We start from the raw sequence: 23,289 nt of genomic DNA, 5'->3' as shown, positions 1-23,289 counted from the left end.
AAACTGCACTTCCCCGGCTAAGAACACGGAATTTGGCTGGTTTTGTTTCTTTTTTTTTTTTTTAGAATCCTGATGTAAACGGTGTTTTGAAGACTGTCTTCTCTGTCTCTTTGCCGCATAAACATAATCTACAAAGGGATTCTATTTGGAACGCTGAGGCTTCGCGCCCACTAAGAGCTCATCTCTTCATGCATACTCACGGGGTTAAAGGGGGACAGTCAGCTTCACTGCTTTTCGCGTTATATCAGCGGAGTTAATTTGGAGATAGGGAAGAACTGTTACGAATGACCTGTTTGTCCATCAAATCTGCTTTTTCATATACTCTTTTATTACTCATTTATAACAGCCTAGTCCCCCCCCAAACGGTATTTATATTTTAATGCATAGATTCCAATGCATTCGCCTGCATGGAAACTGGAGCATGCATTGTTTAATTATTGGTGGTCTCATGTAACTCCTCCCCCCGGCTGCCATTACTACGAACAGGAAGCATTCGTCAGTACACTTCTCGCACATGCTCAGTAGCTCTCCCGTTGACAGCAGCCAATACTTATATATATATGGATATAGACCCTCTGCTCAGACACAGTGACCACTTGAGTTAAGCTCTCAAAGGGTTAATGATGGGTGTTCTGTCTCAGTACTGGGAAGCTTTCTAAAGCCACAGGTTGAGTCTGGATTCATCAGCCAGCATTTTTGGAGTTAAGTTCTCCCAGTGTCGCTCGGATACAAAATATTTGGCAGCTGAGCAGAGGCACTCGCTGGCAGGAATGTGTCGGGGGCCAAGAGAGTTACGGATTAACAAAGTCCTTAATGGGATGATAAGCACAACGGCCACCACTTACAAAGACACCCGCAGAAGACCCTCGAGTCTTCCGATAAGGGCGGCCAAACGCCGCAAGATGTTAGAACCAGAAGAGACGACAGGGTCGTGGTGTTGAAGTGTGTGTGGGTCATGCGCCTGGTCATGAGGTGTCACCTTGTGCAGGGTGACGGTCCGACCCGACAGCTCCCGTCACCGAAATTACATCCGGACCTCGATGTTCTTGCGACACAGGCGGCAGGACTGAAGCTTTAATATTAGTTCTGTACAACAGAAAAAAGACCAAGTAAACCTGCCTTGTAAACCAGACCTGGAACCAGAAGCTCTTCTCATAGCCTTGAACTACAAGTCTCACATTCCTCAGCCGAACAATGGGCTACAGCAATTTGAGACAAAAGAGCCCAAAGGCATCGTGAAAGGCGCAGTCCGAGAACACCTCGATGGGACTCGGTCACCCAAGCTTTCCATCGGGACAATCATGTAAAACACGATCCGTATCGTACTCGCAGCTGTTGGAAGGAAAATAGTTAAGCGAGCCGGTGGATTTCCAAAGTCTTTGATCTGTGGGCATCAAATTAAATCTCAGGGGGTCAGATAGCTGTGACCTTGTGTCTAGCACTCTATAAGCCTCTATCAATGAAGTACCTCGGCATAAAGGCTCCTTTTGCTCGAAACACACTGACAGATTAATAGTTCAGCGTCCCATTCCCAGAACGAGTTGGGAAACCCCCGACACATATAGGCGAGGCGTGAGAAGGTGCAGGAAGGGTAATGGAGGTAATTAATACACCGGTCCACGGCAACAGCTACACAGCCATACTTAAAGGAAGGACCATAAGGATCAAGACTGGGTTTGTAGACCTCCAAAACCTTCAACGGGGCTTGGGATTTGCCCAAAGACTGGATACATTCTTGAAACAATCCATTCGAGACAAGTGTCAAAAAAGTTTTAAGGGATCTCAACGGAAGGGAGAACGTCACTCGAGTCTACAATTGTATCTTTAATGTATCCATTTGTCTCAAACCTGCCGGTTCTAGTTTCGTCGGACCCTTTGACGGTAGGGAGTGTAGGAAGCGCTGCGGAAATTGTTGGCGCTACATAAGTAAAAGATATTAACGATGTAAAAAGTGGATTATTGTAGATCTTATATGTCTAAAATCTATTCTTTAGTTATAGTGCCGTATCCGTATTAGCGCTTGGGATTTCCGCTAGTCATCTGGCCAATAAGCACGGTGGGACGCGCTTTCGTCTCTGGGATGTGTCGGTACGCTCCGACCGCCTCCATGGCCGACGAGGGGTTACACGGAGAGGGTGAGATAGGAGCACCCTGATCCCGTCACTATGCTTGAATAACCCGCAGCTATGCAGAGGACAAGAGGCTGGAGGGATATTCCCATAGATTGGTAGAACATTCACAATGCCCAGGACTATGCATTCCTCTAATTACATGCTCCGTGAGTTCTTCCAATGTCAACAACACACCAAAAAAAAAAACCCCCAAAAGCAGGATTAAATCCCGATTAACCCCTTCACCTTTCGCTTCAAGAGCTCAGTACTCTGCAGGAGTTGGGTTATCAGAACAAAGCGGACTTTAATGATGCAATTACCTTGGGAGGGGCACAAAGAAAAAAAAAAAAAGAAAAAAAAAAAAAGTCTTAATATGTTTTGTTTCTCACCCCAAAAAAAAACCACTTGATTTTTTGAAAAAAGAGAAACGAATTAATATGTGGCACAAGGAGGACTTTTATAAGCAATGGAATAAAATACAAAAAAAAGACGAATATATATAAATATATAAAATAACTGGAAGAGAACGAAGCAGAACGTGGATAGGGGGTATTACTGCACCAAAGACCACGGAAGAGGGATATGTGTAAAGCACCAAGGACAGGGCCGGACAAACCATAAGGAACATTTAACCCCTTCCCTTGAATGACACAAGAGGTGGGCACGGTTAAATGTTAGCCCCACCCAGTTCAGGGTATGCCCCACCCATGATAATGTTAAGATTGTGGGGCAACTTGGATCTATATATCCGGCCCTGACCACAGAATGAATTTCACAATGGCGAGAGGGGTATCGTAATGGACACGGGGAGGAAAAGGACGAGCAGCATGCAGGAGGATGAGCAGCGTGGAAAAACAAATCGGCCAATGATTAATCAAAGCAAGATTCTCACCGTTCTGAACAAAATGGCTGACCTAAGCGTCTCATTGGCTATGCCCAAATACCCTCCTCATCATCCTGTTGGGTCAGGGATGACAAGGGCAGAGGCAGTATCAAAGAGCAGCATGAGGGGTGGAAAAACATTGTGTTAGTATCAGGAGTAGAAACATTTAAATGCACGTAGAATGTTAAACAGACCCTTCAAGAACCCTGTGCTCCCCGGCCCCTAAAACAGCAATAAGTTACCTGCATTATGAGAACCTGGAAGGAAAAGGGTTAAACATGTATTATAGAGAACCTGTTATATTCATATCTGAGAACACTAAGGCCAAGATGGACCACCAACAGCCCTGAGATGCCTACCCGGCCAGCGTCCATCGCTACTAGGCCACCAATGGGTCCCACAGAGCATCGCCATGTTTCCGCAAGCTGTTTGAGTCGCTCTTTTTTTCCCGAGTGAAAAGTTGTGTTTTAGCGGAGCGTACGATCTCCAAAATTTTAAACCGCCAACCTTCACCCACATCTTCCTAATCTGGAAAGGAAAATGGCGGGCAGCGGTGGGATTTTAGACGAGGAACAAGAACCTGGCCGACTGTTCTACCAAGGCATTCGCACTTTTACTTAAATGGCTTTAAACGAACCCAAATGCTCACCAGAGCAGGAAATGTTGCTTGCATTTTATTTTGACTTTTCAGGTCCCCCGCCCCCCAGCAATTTGTAATTAATTACAAACTTCATCGTGAAAAGGCAAACAAAAAATGTTATGTTCCAAGCGGCCGGCTAGTTAGCGTAAACCGGCTATTAAAAAAACCCCTGAAAACTGCTGAACCATTTAGAAACAAGGCTTCGGTAACATTTAGACTGTTTTCATGCTCTATTGAATGATGTAATTATTAATGTAACTTTCTGAGGTTGACATTAACTGCGGGAATTAGCATAGAAAGGAGAACGGGCCGTTGGAGGGTATGCTGGACGTCTACGGAGAAGAGGGGGTATTTTAGGGCAGGGGCAATTGCTATATATAGAGTTTTCGGAGCCTGTGTACCGTTGGGGGTTGGCGTTAGGGATCGTGGGTATTTGGCCCCGGGATTTGTCCAGCCTCACCTTATTATTTTTATATTATTTTTGGATGAGAATTCATGGAAGAAAATCCCAGGACAGATGGTAGATGTTATTAAAAGTTGGACAGCTCCGCAAGGCATGCTGTAGACAGACAGCAGTTCGGAACACACGAGACAACTTTGTTAAAAGCGGAAAGCTTGATTTTAAAGTTTAGTTCTTCTTTAATTCCAGATTATCCGCGGGGAGACATAAGGAACCTTTTGTGAACGGGGCTTAGAGAGAGAAAGGATCCACCAAGGGCTTGGCATGGGATACAAGGAGGAAAGGAGTCGGGGGCGGGTGGCTCGCATAATGTTTTGGAAACCCCGGGGTCCTTGTATCAAAGCTAATGTCCAACGGGGGCCACAGCATTCCTGCCGGGACACAAGAGGAAGCAATCACGCTGAACTCAAAGAGATGTCATTATTCATTGACCTGGCGTTTTATCGTCTTTTTACCCCGATACACAAAGCCAGGGCTGGATTTCACGCGGCTTGGCCAATGATGCAACCATTTAGCGGACGTTTCCCCACTTGGCTTTCACCTGAAGCTGCAGTTCAGGGCATCCTGATCCAAGTACAAACAGCAAAGTCCAAAGGGTTGTATACGCTTTAGGGGTGTCCGGTGTTGCCCCCGTTTCATATTGCCATAGGCGTCGAGGATGCCCGGTGTTTAACCCTGTCCTCTTTGCAGCCCTGTCCCAGAAGCTAGCTGGAGTGTTAAAATACAATTAATGTGCGATTTAACGCTTAGAAAACCATACCTGATCTGGGGAGGGCTTGTGGTTGGTTTGGTTGGCGTGGGCAGAAGATTTCATATGGTCCCCTTCATAATTATCCGCCATGAGCTTCATTCTGTTTTGCGTCTGCGGGAAGAAAGGTATCTGATGTATCAGCATTCAATATTTTAAGGATACAAATGCAACAAACAAAACCAAAACAATTACTCTCAGCCTAAATTACGTATGGATCAAAAATCCAGATTCCGGTAAAAAAACGATTCACTTTATTATGTAAATAAATAGATTTTTACAAAAATCACCAATCCTGGAAATGACGATTGCTTTGCGGGCGAGCGACGTCTATGATCTCATTATTATCATTCTTTACTTATTAAACGCTAACACATTCCGCGTTGCTGTACAATTTAAATACGATCTGGTTGGCTGGCCCCCTACAGCAGGAAAGGGTTAACCGCGTTCCTCCGCAGAAGCAAAAAAAAACAAAAAAAAAACACGACATCCCCTGAATCTCAGGCTGGATGCTGCAGCCAACTCCTCTGCAGCGAGTGTGGAGGGGTCATCCAGCCATAACAAGCGCAGGGGGTTAAACAGCTGAGTACATACAAAAGACATGAGAGCAGGAATTTGCACATACGTGCAGGACACTTGTCCCCAGCTGGGCCTGATGCTGACATAGCATCCTAACACCCAGGAGTAAATATTGCTTCAGCTCCAAAGTATTTCAACTTGAGCTTCGGGGGTCACATGTTTATTTACAAGCGTAAGGGAATAAAATAAGTTACTTATTACAGGGGTAGACAACAAAAGACTTTGCGAAGGGTATTTAACCGAACAAAATGGACTGGTTGCCAGGCTCACATAACATACATTATCTGGGATCCTCTGGCCTTAACGAGCCAGGGCCACCTAGTCATCCCCAGTCCGGCCCTGCTGGTTACCCTTGCCATGGACACTTTGCCGGAGGCTACGTAATGGTGAAAGAAGCCCCATTCCAGATGAAGACGCAAATCCAAACGCAATGTGTCTACACCGAGCACAATGCCGAAAGCTCTATTGCCAGCCCTGACCATGGACCTTGCTTTTGGCCCGTGGACACCGGCCATTGGCATCCTCCAGCTTCTTCCAGCTAAACGTTGTTCGTTTTTGCTTCTCTAACTCCCATGATTCTATGCAGAGAAATATAACTTGGACTTTTTAAGGCTGAAAAAGTCACAAAAGGTCCATCAAGTTCAGTCTTATTAGATCAACGTCATCGTTTGGGACGCAGAAGACGACTGGGGGGATGAATTTATTTTAAAGGAATGACTGACAGACGACATTAATCACGTGGAATCCGGCAAGAATTGTTAACCGAAGGAGAGACGAGGAAAACTCCGGGATCTAAAAACGGGGACGTCTAAAAGGTTCGGTAGAAAACGATACAGAAAGGGAAGGTGTGACACGTTAGCCGATTTTATGGTCATTCACAGATGGCTAAATGTTCTAAAATGTAATGCTCGTTAAATGGAAGATCTTAAGTCCTTAACTACCACAATGTTCCTACACAACACACAGCCAGTCTCGACTTATTCTCATAGTTGTTGGGTTGTGTAACTCTTGTGTCTGCGTGCTCCAGCCTAAACACCACCGATTCCTCCTTTTCATGTCTGTTTCAAAGAACCGCAGATGAAGTGACTGTTACTGAACGGCCATGCTCTTGTCAGACGGATTCTCGCCGCTGGCCAAAGACCTCTCCGAGCTCGCGAGACATGACACTAGCCGCAGAGAGAGAGAGAGACAGAGACAGAGAGAGAGGACGGAGAACGTGACTCTCCACCAGAAGGCTCTGGGAATGTGTGAGAGACGACCCCATTAGGCTAAATTAGAGAAATAATAATAATAATAATGATGATGACGGGTGAAATATGACCAATATGATGCTGTGACATTCATTCTCTGGAAGCACATGGATCACTTGAGAGGTCAGTGGAATGGACACCAATACCATTCATCTATGCCATTCATCATCTACTATGTACCATACGGAATGTTTCAGCGTTTAACTGATTAACATTCATTAGGTTGGAATAATTAGAATAGCAAAGCTAGAAAAAAATTTAAGGAGCGCCATCTTGACAAGGTTGGCTGCTGTTTTGGGAACCGCTAGGGCCTCCATCTCCACCTCCAAGAAGGTTGGGTTGCAATGGCATGTTACAAGCAGAACATAAGGAAATCGCTCTACTTTCCGGAAAACACCACAATGGGGTCAAGGTGATGAGACAAACCCCAACGGAGCAAAGGGTACCGGTCCTCTGGAGAGGCTGAGGGGCAACGGCAAAGGGACTGGGACATGGATATTATCTGGGGAAGTCTGGCACCAGGACTAAACTAGGGGAAGGAAAAGATGGAATTATCTGCGATGGAAGAGATGAAGAACGCCGGCAGTGGGCAAGCAAGCGGCTTCCAGGAAGTGCTTCTGCTTGCAACACTTGACAGTGTTCTACTTGAGAGTTTCTGCCACTTAGTAAAGCCCTCCGACAGGCCAGTAGCAGGTTTCATTAGCACCCCAGTGATGGGTGATTCGGCGTCGTCCTCGCTAACTGATCTTTACGACCCAACGGTCTTAATTAAGGTGTCACCTTTCTGTAGTTACAAGTAATTAATGGCAGGGTGGTGAAAGGGCCATAGAGTTAAAGAATCACAGAGAGATCAAGTTTGCAGTTTCTAAAAGGAAGTAGCAGCGGCCCTTCACATCGTAAAATGAGGAACACCTCGCCTTTCATGAATTTTACTACCGGCATGCACTCCACAAGCCGAAAAAAGAGCGGAAATCTACAGCAAAGATATTAACGAATAGTTATTTACTTGTTGCCAATGAAACATTTTCTTTTGCACCCAATCGGTATCCAGAAGCAATTCATTATGGAATTAATGCACAGGAGCAGGTTCTCTCTCCATGCTGCCACCATGTGAAACTGCAATCAAACTATCACTTGATCTATACATTTGCAAGCTATTTGGCTGCCACAATGTATAGGACATCCACTTTTTTCCTTTCAAAAGCAACGATGTCCCCCGACTGCTGGTCCCACAATCTCCCAATCCATGAAGGCACAGACGAGGACTTAGAATTCCTAGAGAACGTTCTCTAAGGGAACGTTTAAACACCCGTAAGAAGAGCGACAAGAACATTAAACCCCATGTCTCTTGCGGTTATCAAAGCCGAACCGGGACGCAGGGAAGCGAGTCATGTAATATTTAAAATGACGTGTACGATTTCCTAAAGGTCCTCATACCGCACAATCCGTGGAAATATGCAGTCACTGTTCACGCTGGACGGAATCTGGATAGGGAGGCTCTGTCGAGCCCTGACGTCTCAGAAACTTTACTATTTTTGCAAAGGACGTCCGTCGGCTCCTAAAAGGTCGGTTCCACAGGAACGTCTAAACAGAAGCTGCATTAGTGACTTCTAGAACTACAACGCACCTACATCCCGCAGCCTCACCGCTGACTGGCTTAGTGTTTGCCGTTATTCATCTGGAACTAAAAACAGGAAAATATAATTCCTTCGCAGCTAACAACGACCCTCAGTGTGTTGTCGTGAGAGAATATCACTTAGTCGCATGATGGTAGCCTGTCACAACTGTTAATTGCACGAAAAGACATCAATATCCCTTGCCCAGACTTCCGATGTGGACTGATCCAAGTGCTGTCATGGAAACAACAAATCAAGTAAAGATATCCTATGTAAAACTTTGAATGTTCCATTCAAAGAGTTTTTGCAGGTGATGACACCAATTTTATACATAAACAGCCTATGTGCCCTAAAGTTATCCATCAGGTGAAGCCAGTGGACGGAAAGACAATAAATACCAAGAAATATACTGTTCATGAGACCAAAATCCCTCATCTGAGACAGAAGAAGGCACCAGTAACACAACGCCTGGTGCTATTTCTCCAGAACAGACACAAACCAAGATATTTCTATGAAGAGTGTGGGACCAGGACATAAAAATGTGAACTGGAAGGATTTACGTCTGATCTCATCCTCACGTCTGCAGAGTGTCACAGAACACTGTGTCTACACACACACACCCTTCACTTAGACCGCTGGCGAGAATCCCCATATAACATACGCTATTCCTAGGGAAAAAAATGCCTGGCAGTACAAACCAAGACCATGATTTATAATCTGTAGTAACCTAGAGCACCATAATGGTGGGGGGGGGGGGGGTGTAAGAAGAGGGGAACGAAGGTGTCCACAGCAAACATCAAACCCTTACGCAAAGGTCAGCTCTGGTGCCTACAGAACCGCACCGGGGAGGCGGCACTTAATGCCCCGAAACTGGTGATTTTACATACAATATATTCCAATCTCTGTAACAGAAAAATACTTGCCTAAGGAAGTTTCTAAAACAAGCCAAAAATATATAGATTTCAGACCACTTTAAATGACACCGAACGGGTGACTTTGGAGAATGAAAGAAAATGTGGTTTTGAAGCGTTAACAGCAGTTAATCTAATGCCATCGGGCACCGCAATGTCCCTAGGCCAGGGGGGCAGGGGTGTCCAACCTACGGCACTCCATCCTCCTACATCTCCCATCCTCCTCTGCCAGCCTGAAACCGCTGTCCTTTTAACCAAGGGCCGCAGGTGGCCGTGTTGCTCACCTGCTGTTTGAGCTGCTGCACTAGCCTGTCTTTCTCCCTCTTCAGAGAAGCGACCTCGTCTTGGGTTTTCTTTTTTTTGGACGAGGAGAGTTCCAGCAGAGCGATGTTCGCGTCTTTTTCACTGATGGCGGCCAGGAGCGCTTCCTGCCTGCGGGGGGGAAAAAAAACAAATAAAAAAGCAAAAAAGCAAAACAGCCAGGACTGGCCTTAAATATATGGCATTGCCAGCTTTTAGCTTTGTCCCTAAAGACATGATATATGGATCACATGCTATATGGATCAAACAAAAAAATACTGTTCTCAAAATTAAATTCCAGCGATATTAAAAAAACAAAACAAAAAGGAAAATAAAGGACTCCTAAAGTTCTAAACCTGAAATCCCGGGGTATGATATGTATCAAGAGCTCTACATAAACCTATCAAAACCCAGACATTCTACCCTTAGGTTCTGCCCAACAAAACTAAAGTCCCCCTGCGCCTATTCTAAAGTCTTCCAATATCCTTAAATAACTTGTCTACCCCAGACACTAAAATTCTAGCTAAAAGCTATTAATAATCCGATTAGACATCGGGGTGACTATACCGACATAGCTACGAATACAAGCACAAAATTTAAAAAAAACCCGACGCGTTTCACCAAAGAGAGAAACTCGGCTTCGTCGGGGGGGGGGGGGGGGGGGGTACTGAGGATCAAAGCAAAGGCTGAGTTTGGCTTAACGCGTGGAAACAATCTCCAAAACATAGCAAACATCACAGTGTGTGTGTGTGTATGTATATATTATTCAGGATAGGACAGCCTTTTTGGGCTTGGATAGTAAAAGTTGTTGTTAGATTTGTAAACCAAATATAGCATTAGAAGCATCATTCATAACACTTAATTGTCACGTGACACAAAGCAGGCACCGATAGGTTATTGCCGTATAAATGAAAAGCCTTGCTAAAAGCTTCTGTGTTGTTTTGATGGGAAAGAATAAAATGACAGATATGATAAAGGCTTGTTTGCTTAACACAATACAACAGAGGGCAATTAATGTTTATTTTTATCACTATTATCATCTTTTATTTATATAGCGCCTACAATGTAAGCGGCGCTTCATACAATACATATACTTAAGGGGTCTAACAAGACTAAACTTGGCAGACTAAGACAAACCGATACATCAGGTGGTGATCTTACAGTCTAGAGATGTTTAGTGTAAGTGGAACACCACCTTTAATTGATTCATAACACAAGTTTATTGTGTGTCGAGCAGTGATTTCCTGCACAACTTCTTCTGCTCCTGATATTATGTATCCCATAAAAGCTTAAGTTTTCCTTCATACCCCCCGTCATGAGTGTCCAATGCGGAAAAATAAGGGTAAGCGAAATGCGTCGTAGCCTATGGGTGCGAAATGCATTAGGAGGTTTGTCCCACGTCTCTCCCTATACTGCTGATACATCAGCTTTTTAATGGATCCAGACTTTTACCATGGACATGACTTACACAAAACTCATATATAACTTATACATAGGGTTACCTGGATAATTAGGATTTTATTTTATAATATATATTATATTTTTTTTCATTCACATTTTGAAATTTAAATATAAAGGGGAAAATGAGCTGAAAGAGACCAGTCATTGCTCATCATGGCAGAATATTTGGGGATTTGATCAATAAATACAGTTTTCACAAATAACATGTGTGGTCTTCTCTAGGAGGCTTCAGGAGAAACGAGTAAGTCGCGGCCATAGAGCAAGCGCCGTTAGCGTCACGCTGTCCGTGGCGAGGTCCGGAGGCGGAATTTATCACCCTACCCCCAAGGGAAGGCAACCCCAAGGATGGGCAGTGAGAGCCTACACCGAGACAGAGCACTTTAGGGCAGACAGGCGGAATATCAAGTGTCTAAAAATAAGGGCCATGAGCACTCGAAAATAAACTATGTTAAGTGGGGGTCTGACCTCTGCTAGAGGAGTGTTAACAGGCGCTAGGGCCTGGATGCTGTCAAATCGCTGCCGTCTGTTATGTTTGTGTGAGTTCACTGAAAAAAGAGACAAGCGCCACGGAATATATATCCCCGATACGTCGAAAGGTTATGATGAGAACGCAAGAACCGAAGATTCCGTGTTATAAAGCGCAGGCGAGAGCGACCTCACGGAAGTCACACTAAGAGTGGAATACAACGGTCACGGTAAATCCATCCAGAACGAACATATAACAAAAGAAAATGTCCCACCAGGGCTAAAATGGACCATCTACCTGTACGGTAGAGACCTGGGAAGACGTCGCCCTCCCACAGGCACTGTATAGAAGATTTCAACGCGGTGACCACGTGCAGGACACATCCGGTCTGGTAGGTGGACAACCATGATGAAGGAGAATCAAAGCCAAGCTTGGTATGACATGACTCCTAAAATACCCGGATAGCATAATCTGAATTACGAAGAATCTGGACAGGTCATCTTAGACACTTCACAACAGTTTTTGAGGAGATGTTCTGGAATTTATTAAATCCCGGTGGCATTTATAAGACAATAAAAAAAGAAGAAGAAGAAGATGAAGGTTGGATGATTCCAATACGCAACATTCCATGAGGTTAAGACATTCGCTGCCAGTGTAAGGTGTGCTAAACCGTGATGGCAGCAAAGGGTTTAAATCACCCAGAGCCGAGACACCAAGCGCCATCACACAGGACCCCACACAAACCTGGCTGCAGCGTTAGACTCAGCGATGCTAAATCTTAATGATTGTTTGTTAATCCCGCCGTCTGCTCCAGAATCACAGGGTCCTCCGAGTTATCCCTGCTCTGTGTCATTATCCAGCTGTTTATCTCCTGCTCTCCAGCAGACCCCCTGTCCGTGATTCCTGGGGGTCTCTGTTCCCAGAATCCCCCACCACCCCTGCATTCCAGACTTGACAGATTGAAGAATAAGTGATGCTTCAGTGGTCAGGAGTCGCAAATCAGGACTTTAACTCCTGGACCATCACCTGACGTGACCTCTTCCATGTCTGGGCTCCAGACATCCAGACTCAGAACGTGGAACATCTCAACAGTAGTCCCGGAGTTAAGCCGTATTTCCCAAAACCAAGGACGTTAAAACACGGGATTTCTACAAGTGCAATGCCCAAAGTATTAACGTATTCCACAAATATTTGGAGCTCGTACCTGATTGAATGAAGACTTCTGCAGCAAGGTCGACGATGCAACGCTAAGATCAGAGAAGAGAAGTCTGGCGTTCTACAGAAGTAATTTTATTTATAATAAATGTTCAGAGGGTCTGTTCGCTAATCACGTTTCCTCTTTAGCCCAAAAGCTACAACAAAATCACATTTCATGGCTCTGCTCCGTCAACGACGTTCGTCGATGGGCCACCTCGAGCCGTGCTGACCAAATGTGGTCCTATTTCTTTATTGATCTAAATGTTATTCAACTCACATGATCTCTATTTCTTGACTTAAAAAGAGGGGGTTGAAGCAGATGTGCCATTTCCCAGTTCAATCCATAGACTGACAAGTAGTGGGCCACTTGCGCCTCACATTTACACTGGGCAACTGAGCTAACACTCTAGGAGAAGATCAGGTGCCGCGGTGTGTGACCAGCCTGGTGAGCGCTACATGAGCATAAAAACACAGCGTGTGATCAGCAATCGACCGCCCCTAACGTTATCAGGTGCCCACCGGCCTTAAAGGGCCATGGCTGCCTAATGATCGCTAAACTGTAGATAAACCTAACAAGACTTTTTCTTACTGCATTTCAGGACAAACAACTCCAAAGTCCTAGTCTCTCTCTCTCTGCTTTGACACATTGCCATTGAAACACACTACTTTACCTCTGATAATTATAGGGTTAAAAGTGCCAACATGAGTGTGTGGTGGGGGGGGGGGGGCATCCCAGTCCGGACTTTAACGGGCTCCCAGAAAAAGACCAATGAATGACCCCCCCCACCTAAAAAACTCTCTTTTTTTTTGTATTTGACGTACAAGAAAATAAATAAATATTAAGTTGTTTTAGGCAAGTTTCACTTTTTTTTTTTTTTCGGCGTCTCCCTCCCTCTCGACAAACTGTGGAAGGCGTGACGGCTCGGAGGAGACTCGGAGGAGACGCGGAGAAGGGAGGCTGAGCTCACGGGATGCAACAGTAGCTTCATTATACCCGGCAGTACGAGCCTCACCTGAAAGTTATTAAATAAATTGATATTCCTGCGGGCCGGGCCGAGAAACGTGTGGCCCCCCAGTCACAAGCCATTGCTATTTTCTGCCCTTGGTAGCCGGCCAGCAGCTGGAGGCAGTTACACGAGCTTCTAAAATACAAACACACGCGCAGCGCATGCAGGGGACGCACATGCATGTGTGTGTGCGCAGAGATTAGCACTTAGCAGATGGGGGCCGCATTCTGCGCTGCACATGGGAGGCTTCCAGACCTGACCCGTCAGGCGGAGGGGTGGGGGGGGATATACACGGACTCCCCGTCACCTAAAGCAAGGAATGCTTAGAAGCGTGTACATGCTAATCATTACCATAACGCGCGGCCCACCGGGACGGCGCCCGTGCCCGACACTGATTGGATGCGACGGGGATTCGGAACACGAAGGGCGAGTTCTAAGAAACATTCCGAAGAAGTTACAAGAATACGAGACGGGGTAACAGAGAGGCGGAAGAAACGCGGGAAGCGGGTATGTGGCACAAGAAGAGGTGATCTAGAGTTATACGGCGTAATAGGAGTACTTTTAGGACGGGGTTATACGGAGTAATAAAAGTACTTTTAGGACGGGGTTATATGGAGTAATAAGAGTACCTACACCTGCCAACATGCATAGACATGGTAACGTGTGCATGCGCTGCCCGGTCACCTGCGACAGGCACGACATGCGTGTGACACGGTGTGATTTCACCTCTCATTACACTGAAGGACGCCGTGACCGCAATGAGTTAATGAGGGGGGGGGGGGCGCATATCACGTCCACCCGTCGGGGATCTTAATACCTAAAGCCGGCACTTCTCCCCCCCCCCCAGGCATCTCTTTCACACGCGCACAATGGTCTCTTTGTCCGGAGGGAAGGGATTAAGGATTGTGTTTTCTATCATTGTGCGTCTGATTAATCCTAACCTGGTCTCACTTTCCTCCTTTGAATTGTGGGGATGGAAGGGCCCCCCGAGTCACTGCACCCACCGCTCAGCGCTGCCAAGCCCTTTCACGCCTCATTTGCCACTTAAGTGATTACATTATAAACCAAACGGGCGCAGCTGCCTCCATCGGGGGTCCCACAAAAAACAATCACTTTCTGTTCTAGGAACATTAAACGGACTGGCAATGCCCAAGACGGAGCAGCCATACCGGTGGGATGACGGCTGCAAAGGGTCTTGATTGCCATACTTGTATGTATTAACTATGGAACAAATATTTAATAGATACTATTATCTAATAGATATTTAATATGTTTTTCTACATCCGTAATCAATGACAAACACTTCGATTAATTATCATACTGCCTGTGGGAAACATAAGAATGGCTCAGTCTTAATTACCCAGTAGAACACTCTCCCTGCATTGGGAGGCGGGCACGGGCAGTGTTGCCGGTGCTGCGGGCGGTCAGGCACTGTACCTTCCCGTGACTCCGCCTTGTTCCTGGGCGGAGCAAGAGAAGAGACACTGTGAGGGAGCAGCGAGAAGGCAGCCTTGCGGGACTGCGCGGGAACTCTGCAGTTCAGGTAAGGAGGTGGGGGCGTAATTGGCCACAAATGTGGCGGGAGCGGAACACCCACATTGCGGGAGCGGGCAAAAAATCAGCGGGAGCGGGATTAAAAAAGCCATCCCGCGCAGGGCTCTAGAACGGACTTCATTAGCATTGCCATAAAGCACCCAACATATCACACGACTGACAACAATGGCGGCTCCAGGTCTGCGGATAAAGGGAGTTTATTGGAACAAAATTAGATAAAACCAGTTTTTTGTCACCCACCGACATTACTGTATACAGCACTGGGGGTTATATTACGGTATACAGCGTCGGGGTTATTACTGAATACAGAACTGGGGGAGGTTATTACTGAATACAGCACCGGGGGTTATATTACTGTATACAGCGCTGGGGGGTATATTACTGTATACAGCGCTGGGGGGTTATATTACTGTATACAGCGCTGGGGGGTTATATTACTGTATACAGCGCTGGGGGTTATATTACTGTATACAGCGCTGGGGGGTTATATTACTGTATACAGCGCTGGGGGGTTATTACTGTATACAGTGCTGGGGGTTATATTACTGTAAACAGCGCTGGGGGTTATATTACTGTATACAGCGCTGGGGGTTATATTACTGTATACAGCGCTGAGGGGTTATATTACTGTATACAGCACCGGGGGTTATATTACTGTATACAGCGCTGGGGGGTATATTACTGTATACAGCGCTGGGGGGTATATTACTGTATACAGCGCGGGGGGTATATTACTGTATGCAGCGCTGGGGGGTATATTACTGTATGCAGCGCTGGGGTTATTACTGAATACAGCGCTGGGGGGTTATATTACTGTATACAGCACCGGGGGTTATATTGTTGTATACAGAGCTAGGGGTTATATTACTGTATACAACGCTCTAATATAACCCCCCGGCGCTGTATACAGTAATAACGCTATGACAACCCAGTGTTGTACTACTTCCTGCCATTAGAGGTTGGCACTTCCTGTCATCGGCATCGGGTTACATCACTTCCTGTTAGAGGCCAAACCACTTCTTGTTACCAGCTAGATATTTTTTTAACCAACAACACAGTTTGTCCAGCTAAGAACTCCTGAGGTTTCTTGCTTGGCTCTCTCGAGTTTGATTGTAAGCTCTGCAGAACACGGTATAAGTGCATATCCGGTAGAGAAATACATGCATTTGGTACACCGGATACATTTCATCTGCCTCTGGATTTCTCAAGCGACACGTTAGGGACACGGAGGGGACAGCTGGACATGTTTTCAGTAAGCTGTGGCAGAGGGTTATACCCATAAGGGGGCAACGTGTCAGAAGGTCACGGCTCTACTTCCTACCGGGGTCAGAGGTCATGGCAGACCATCCTGGAAAGAATTATAAACTTTCATAAGTGCAAAATATTTGGGAAATAGATGATAAGAAACAACAAAGTCTGCCGTGCTCCCCGGAGTGAAGTCCAATCCCCTGATGCCCCTCTTTTGCTGGGTATGAGGGTATTGCAGGGTTCTACAGCCCTAAAAGCCCCGATAATGTGTATAGAAACAGCAGGAATGACTTTATAAATGACTTTATAAATGAAATGGGGTAAATTAAACACTGTTGTACTCTTTGATATCGATTTGTGTTTATTAGACCTTAATCATAGACCGGCTCGCACCTGATGGGCAGCTTCACCAAGCGATAAGCTCATAACAACTCAACCCCCCCTATAAATAACGGTCGGACCTCTTATGTAATCTGAGTATGACTCGGTCTTGGTGAGGAGGACTAAAATCAAACATATTCAGCGATTCAGGCTCGTCCGCTTGGCTAATGCTGGAACCATAAAAGCCAAGTTATTAATCTAGGGGTCTGAGACACGGCCAGCGGTCTAAAGGCCAACATAACGTGTTAACATCGTACAAAAAGAAAAAGAACACATTGGGGAAGAAAGGAATATATTCAAGCCCATTGAATACATCGACTACGGCCCCTGAGGACCAAGAAAGCCAAGCGGCAAGTAGTTCGATTAGCTGTGAATAAGCTGAAAGAAAGTCCACCCTAATGAAGCATGGGGCATGGCAAGTAGACATCTTTCTTAAAGAACAGTCATGCCAATTTTGCTTTTTTTTCATCGTTATTCTCTTAAAGACCATATTCCACAAAATGATTTACGTCCCTAAAGACCTAAATCTGGCCATTGTTGGGGCGAGTGGCAGGAGCATGAATAATGAGAACGGAAACTTCAGGGCCATCAGAGGTAAGAACAAGGACCTTATTGATGACGAGATATGGCTCAATGCCAAGGTCATGCCCTTCCTGACAAGGTCATGCCCTTTCCTGACACTTTTACTTTTTAGGCCCCCAAATTAAACCTTCATTTCTTAAACCCCCCCCCCAGGTCTGCTATCATATTCCTTTCTAAGACAAAAAGAAAAGTAACAGTATAAGGAGAAAAAGTAACATTTGAAAGGGTTCCAGTGGGGTCTCTGATGGGGGTTGGGGGGGCATTAGAAGCAGGGTTTGGGGTACATTGGCAAAAAACCCCTTTTTTTATAGGGATCCGCAACAACGTTGCGTTTATTTTAAAGGGCGTGATACGTGGCAGAATTTTCAGCTGAAATGTTTTTACAGCTTTAACAAGAATTATAAGGGTTGCTTAATATTCTAAATGATCTTGTTACATTGAATCTTGTGTGTTAGCGGTGTGGGATTTTTGGAGCACTAACTGAGTTGAGGGGGGCCGTGCCAACATTTCGTTGGCAAATGCCGCACAGTGAAGCGGCTCGGCTACACAACCGATGAATCGAGAATGTGCGACCAAGACAGGCGGGACGGTGGGGTATATGGAAAGACTCGAAGCCCCAGGGGTGGGGGTTCATGGCTCAGCGAGAGGTATCTAGGGTGTGTGAAGGAGAGTTTATTTGTAAGGGGGGGGGGTTGCTTTGGATCACTTTCAGACAACGCTTTTGGAGATTTTGCACCTCGCCTGCTTCTGTCGGGGTCGCCGCGCCTCATTAGCAGAATACAAAAATGTCTCTCGCAGGCGGCCACGGGACAGAGAATTTCCGCTTTCTGGTGACGCGAAGCTTGGAAGAGGCCGGCTGCTAATGAGTCGGACGTAGAGCCAAAAGAAGGCAGCGAGAAGCGGGGGCGGGGGGGGTCTTGGGGAGGAGAGATTATTTCGGATCCTGTGAAAGACAGGAGACTCGGCGTACGGGACAGGCGCAACGCCAGCTGAGAACCACATTAAAAGACAAAGAGCCACACAGGGCCTTGACGTGCCGAGTGCACCATGACATAATTATCACATCTTGCGAGCTGGCGCGTTACAAGGCAACACGAAGACACTTAACCCCTTTCCGTGTTAGGAGAGCGGTCGCTGCCCTTGGCTTCAGGGGGACGCAGAGCGCTCCGGGTGTTAAAAGACTCCTGCTACTTAGCTGGAGTAGGACGTGAAATAGACCGACCGAGACCAGAAATGAGGAGATATTTCCCTTGTGCTTAATGCTTGGCACCACTTAAGGAACAAGGATTTCACAAGTTACAATATATCACGTCAGAAGAGAGTATAACTGCGCTCAGGAGAGCAGAAATCGTAGGTAGGGCATCGACTTCGGGTCTCCCACGTTTGGAGCTTTACACTTTCACAACGCCGAGGACCCGTTGCGAATACGCGAGGCTTATCTGTGGCTAAAGGTGGTTGAAGCGGGATATTTAATTCATTTTCCGTCCTGAAGTTCTCTCCCTTCTCTGACCCCAACAAAACCGTCGGCAGCTTAACAACAAGGGGGGGGGGGGGGGATAATAGGCTGCCAGAAACATCTAATTCTTTATAAAACATGAATATTGAAGCAGTAATATATCACATATCAACATTATATACACATACATATACATTATATATACCGTATTTTTCGCTCTATAAGACGCACCTGCTGATAAGACGCACCTAGATTTTAGAGGAGAAAAAAAAGGAAAAAATATTTTGAGCTAAAAAATGGGCTATAAAAAAAGGACATCATCCTCCCGTCATGCCTGCACAGAAAAAAGCTGGTCAGACATGATGGGAAGTGTAGTTGGACTACAAGCGCCGTACTGGGCATGCGCCGGCGCCATACGTGACACGGCGCTTGCGTCAAATCCCCCCGTCCTCTCCATCCAGTCCGCCCTTAGCCGTCGCAACGGACCAGAGAAGAGGAGAGGCGGCGACAGAGGCGGCGGTCTCCAGATGAAGACCTCCCCTGGACGGCGAAGCGAGACAGAGACTGTCCGGGACACTTTTGGTGAGTACCGTATTGGCTCGGATATAGGCCGCCCCCGTATATAGGCCGCACCCTAAAAGTTTGGTGCTTTTTTAAAGAAAAAGTTTTTTTCTTTAAAAAAGCACCAAAAAACATACTGCCACTCTGCCCCCCCCCCGCCCCCCGAGATATGCTGCCACTGTCCTCCCTCCCCGAGATACGCTGCCACTGTCCTCCCTCCCCGAGATACGCTGCCACTGTCCTCCCTCCCCGAGATACGCTGCCACTGTCCTCCCTCCCCGAGATACGCTGCCACTGTCCTCCCTCCCCGAGATACGCTGCCACTGTCCTCCCTCCCCGAGATACGCTGCCACTGTCCTCCCTCCCCGAGATACGCTGCCACTGTCCTCCCTCCCCGAGATACGCTGCCACTGTCCTCCCTCCCCGAGATACGCTGCCACTGTCCCCCTCTGCCCCCCCCTCCCCAACTTACCGGAGCAGACTCCCGGGTGTCTTGCGGGGCCGGCGGGGGACATCTACGCAATACAACTTCCGGTGCGGCACATCCGGCACCGGAAGTTGTATTGCGTAGACGTCCCCCGCCGACCCCGCAAGACACCCGGGAGTCTGCTCCGGTAAGTCCGCGGGGGGTGCAGAGGTAAAACGCATCCGCACGATGCGCTTAGACAACCTCCCGTGCCGGCACCCCCCCCCCCCCCGTGGGAAGTGCTGGCAGGGGAGGCTGTCTGAGCGTATCGGGGATTAGGATGCAGGTCCCCTGCACCGCTGCGGGGGATCTGTATCCTAACCCCGCTGCCTGCCCGGCGCCCGGGACTGCATGTCCCGGGCGTCGGGCGCTAGACCCCGAATATAGGCCGCACCCCCACTTTAAAGTCTTAAAGTGGGGGGAAAAAGTGCGGCCTATATTCGAGCCAATACGGTATATCGTTGCCCCCCCCCCCCTCCCTGCCTGCATCTTCGCTCCATAAGACGCGGCTGATTTTTCATCCTACTTTGGGAGGAAAAAAACTGCGTCTTATGGAGCGAAAAATACGGTATATATATATGTGTGTGTGATGCGTCAAGAGCACATGAACTTGGCTACCAGCTGTTAAAGCGCAAAATGTGACCCGGGTGCGAATGGCTGTGGTGGAGACCATATGCCAAAAGGAACACACGTAATACCCAATAATCCTAAGTATAGCTGGGTGAGAGCTACATATGTGCTCTATGAATCCATGATTGGGGATTTATGGGTTTTTTTTGTGGTTTTGGGGTAACAATCTGATTTTTTTTAAACTTTATTAAAGAACTAACACTGCCGACAGGTCTGCTGTGTTCTGACAAAGTATTTAAGCAGAGAGGTGATACAAATCGGATCTTACTTCATTTCCAGCACTTCCTCCAGATGCTTGCGTCTCTCGGCCCGCAGGCTGGTCAGATGGATCTCCTTCTCAGCCAAGGACTGCTGCGTAGAAGACAACTTGGCCTTCATAGACTCCAGCTCCTGCTTCACCTTCTCCATCGCCAGCATCAGCTCTTCCACCTGCCATGGGGAGAAAACATTGGCTTAACAGCTCTATAAAAGGTACGTCCATAAGGAAGCAAGACAGGGTTGGGACACCTTTAACCTTAACTTCTACTGCCTTCCGTTCAGCTGCAATGGACTATGATCGGAGGGTCCAACGACAGCTGGACAGGTTTACCGACCGATGGTAGACCAGTATCACAGACCTAATACATTGCACCCAACAGCTGTTACAAGAGAGAACCTCATGCGCCACAAAGTAACCTTCATATCTTTTGATAACCACTTGAGGATATGTATAACATCTCTCTCTTTTGATGCTTGGAGAAGGCACTTGGTGTAAAACCCATTACGCCATTAAACAGGTCCCGCATTTTACAAGGAAAGGTTCGAGGGGACCAGCTAGAACACACAACGATCTGCTCCACCGCTATGATTTAATTTGTAAGCATGCGTAACAAAATAGAATAAGACCCCCGTAACATGTTACAAGAAGGTCCCCTTGATGTATACAGCTGTATTCTATGAGAGCAGACAGGGGCCACGTCCCTTTAACTCCTAAATAAAGTTTACAATCTGCTGTTCACACCGCGGGACCACCTCGGCCTCTCGCGGGTCTGAAACATGCCTGGCATAGAACAAGAGGGCGTTTCAGAGCGTCCATAATAACCTACTGATTAAAAGGCAATTATAATTAAAGAGGGCTTTTGTGTGCACATGCCAAGGTCGCTCCATGAATAGGGTTCAGTGTAAAAAAACTGTTGTCCCGTTCGCCGAGCCTCGTACGGATCTCCGGAGCGAGGCTGGATAACGCAAGAACGGGGATGACTTCCATTCAGCCTCTCCTGCAAGGTAAAAGGGGGCTTTAGCGGTTTGAGCACAGAGAGGAGGCTGTCTGCTGAAGCTCACGGGCATCTCGGTTCCTTCCTGACCTCAACGCTTAATTACACGTCAAGCTGCAGGTGGAACACAGCCCTGTCCCTGAATGTCTTCTCCATGTGCCGGGGCTGGGACCGCAGCCACACAGACTGCCAACCTCACAATCCGCTTAAAGCCTCAGCAAGTAAAATGATTGAAAGAAAAGGGACTGCTCCGCTAAGTGTGGGGTTAAAACACCCATCTCCCTCGGTCGCAAAATTAGGAAAAAAAGAAAAATAACTAGGAATATAAATTGTGAAAAAACCCCTAAAATAGCCATGTTTTGGGGGAAATGATGGTTTGGAAGAGACAGACTCGGGGAGGTTTATTTTGCTGCTACACCTAGAAGGAAAGGAAACCAGAGTCTATTTTTCTGGTTTCTTAATGTGGGAAAAGGTCACATAAGGTTACAGCAACGGCAAGAGCCGGGACGGAGCATAACCAGCCAGCCGTTATACGGAAGAACTGCACGTTAAAAAAGGCAATGAATGCTTTTTCTGCCAGATTGCCCACCAAAGTCAGATTCCAGGGACAGAAGAAGGCTGGCTGTGAGTGCTGGGAGTGTCTAACGACCTAGATGGATCTGGTCCTAATATGAAGCCAATTAATTAGTCCTCCTCTACCAAGGACCTTTATCAGAGATGTTCTAGCACGGGGACAGGGAGGCAATTCCCAGCTAAACCACCTCAATTCAAAGAATACGTTCTACGCTTGGCCACGGATGGTACTTGAGACATTAGTCACAATTCCTTTATTAATTAAAAAAAATTGCCCCAGACAAAGTTGCCAAAGAATATTTTGACTCCGTATATTCCAATCACGGACCGGCGATAATCCCTGGTTGTTCCGTGGTGCCAGGAATGGATTTCACGTGAGATAGCCTTGCGGTTCTAGTGGTAGCCTCTTGTCATCCTATGGATCCTATGGCCCACAAGACACCGCCAAGAATGACTCAAGACGTGTCCTGGTTAACGCAACGATCTAAGACTCCATATTGTTTCCAGGCACCATCATCGCCGGCATAGCCAACAAAGCCATAATTTGTAATCCGGGAGTATAATTAGGAAGTCGATTTAGAAAATAAACTGATTATATATATATATATATATAAATAAATAAATAAATATCTTAGATCTCATTAGTTTGCCGAAAGCCAAAAAAACATTTACGAAACAAATCACATCCGCTCGGTGATGAACGAAACCCCCGTCTGCTGCTCGCTGCCAAAAAGCCGAGGAAACGAGATATCGGAAGGCTGGCGATCGGAGACTCTACCCGCGACTTATTACTGCGTGTGAAACATGGCCAGAGTTATCCGTGTCCTGGAACAAAATGGTTGACGTGTAGCGGTTGCCCTCACGTTAATTTTTATGACATAGGTCTCTCTTTGGGGAGAGCAGGTTGTTGTTTTTGGGTTTCTCTGCCAGGTGGAGTTCAAGCCCTTAGGTAACGT

General features: G+C 46.7%; 1 protein-coding gene across 4 annotated transcripts in view; it reads right to left on the bottom strand.

Annotated features, from left to right (window-relative positions):
- Positions 1-23,289, bottom strand: part of LOC149275469 (ELKS/Rab6-interacting/CAST family member 1-like) — a 78,544-nt gene that overhangs the window by 4,874 nt on the left and 50,381 nt on the right. For 3 of the 4 annotated variants that reach the window (XM_089504666.1, XM_089504667.1, XM_089504669.1), the window contains 3 exons: positions 20,776-20,936; positions 9,483-9,630; positions 4,855-4,956 (listed from right to left, as the gene is read on the bottom strand). In XM_089504666.1, the coding sequence (XP_089360792.1) occupies positions 4,855-4,956; positions 9,483-9,630; positions 20,776-20,936 (411 nt within the window). Of the gene's footprint in view, positions 1-3,041; positions 3,069-4,854; positions 4,957-9,482; positions 9,631-20,775; positions 20,937-23,289 lie in introns of those variants that run through there. The other variant, XM_089504670.1, reaches the window with a different exon arrangement.

Source organism: Sceloporus occidentalis, unplaced genomic scaffold (assembly GCF_023333645.1).
Source record: "Sceloporus occidentalis isolate IW3139 unplaced genomic scaffold, rSceOcc1.0.p SCAF_284, whole genome shotgun sequence".
Classification (NCBI taxonomy): Eukaryota; Metazoa; Chordata; class Lepidosauria; order Squamata; family Phrynosomatidae; genus Sceloporus; species Sceloporus occidentalis.
Note: the sequence above shows the minus strand (reverse complement) of the source record. Positions and strands in the feature narration are given on the sequence as shown.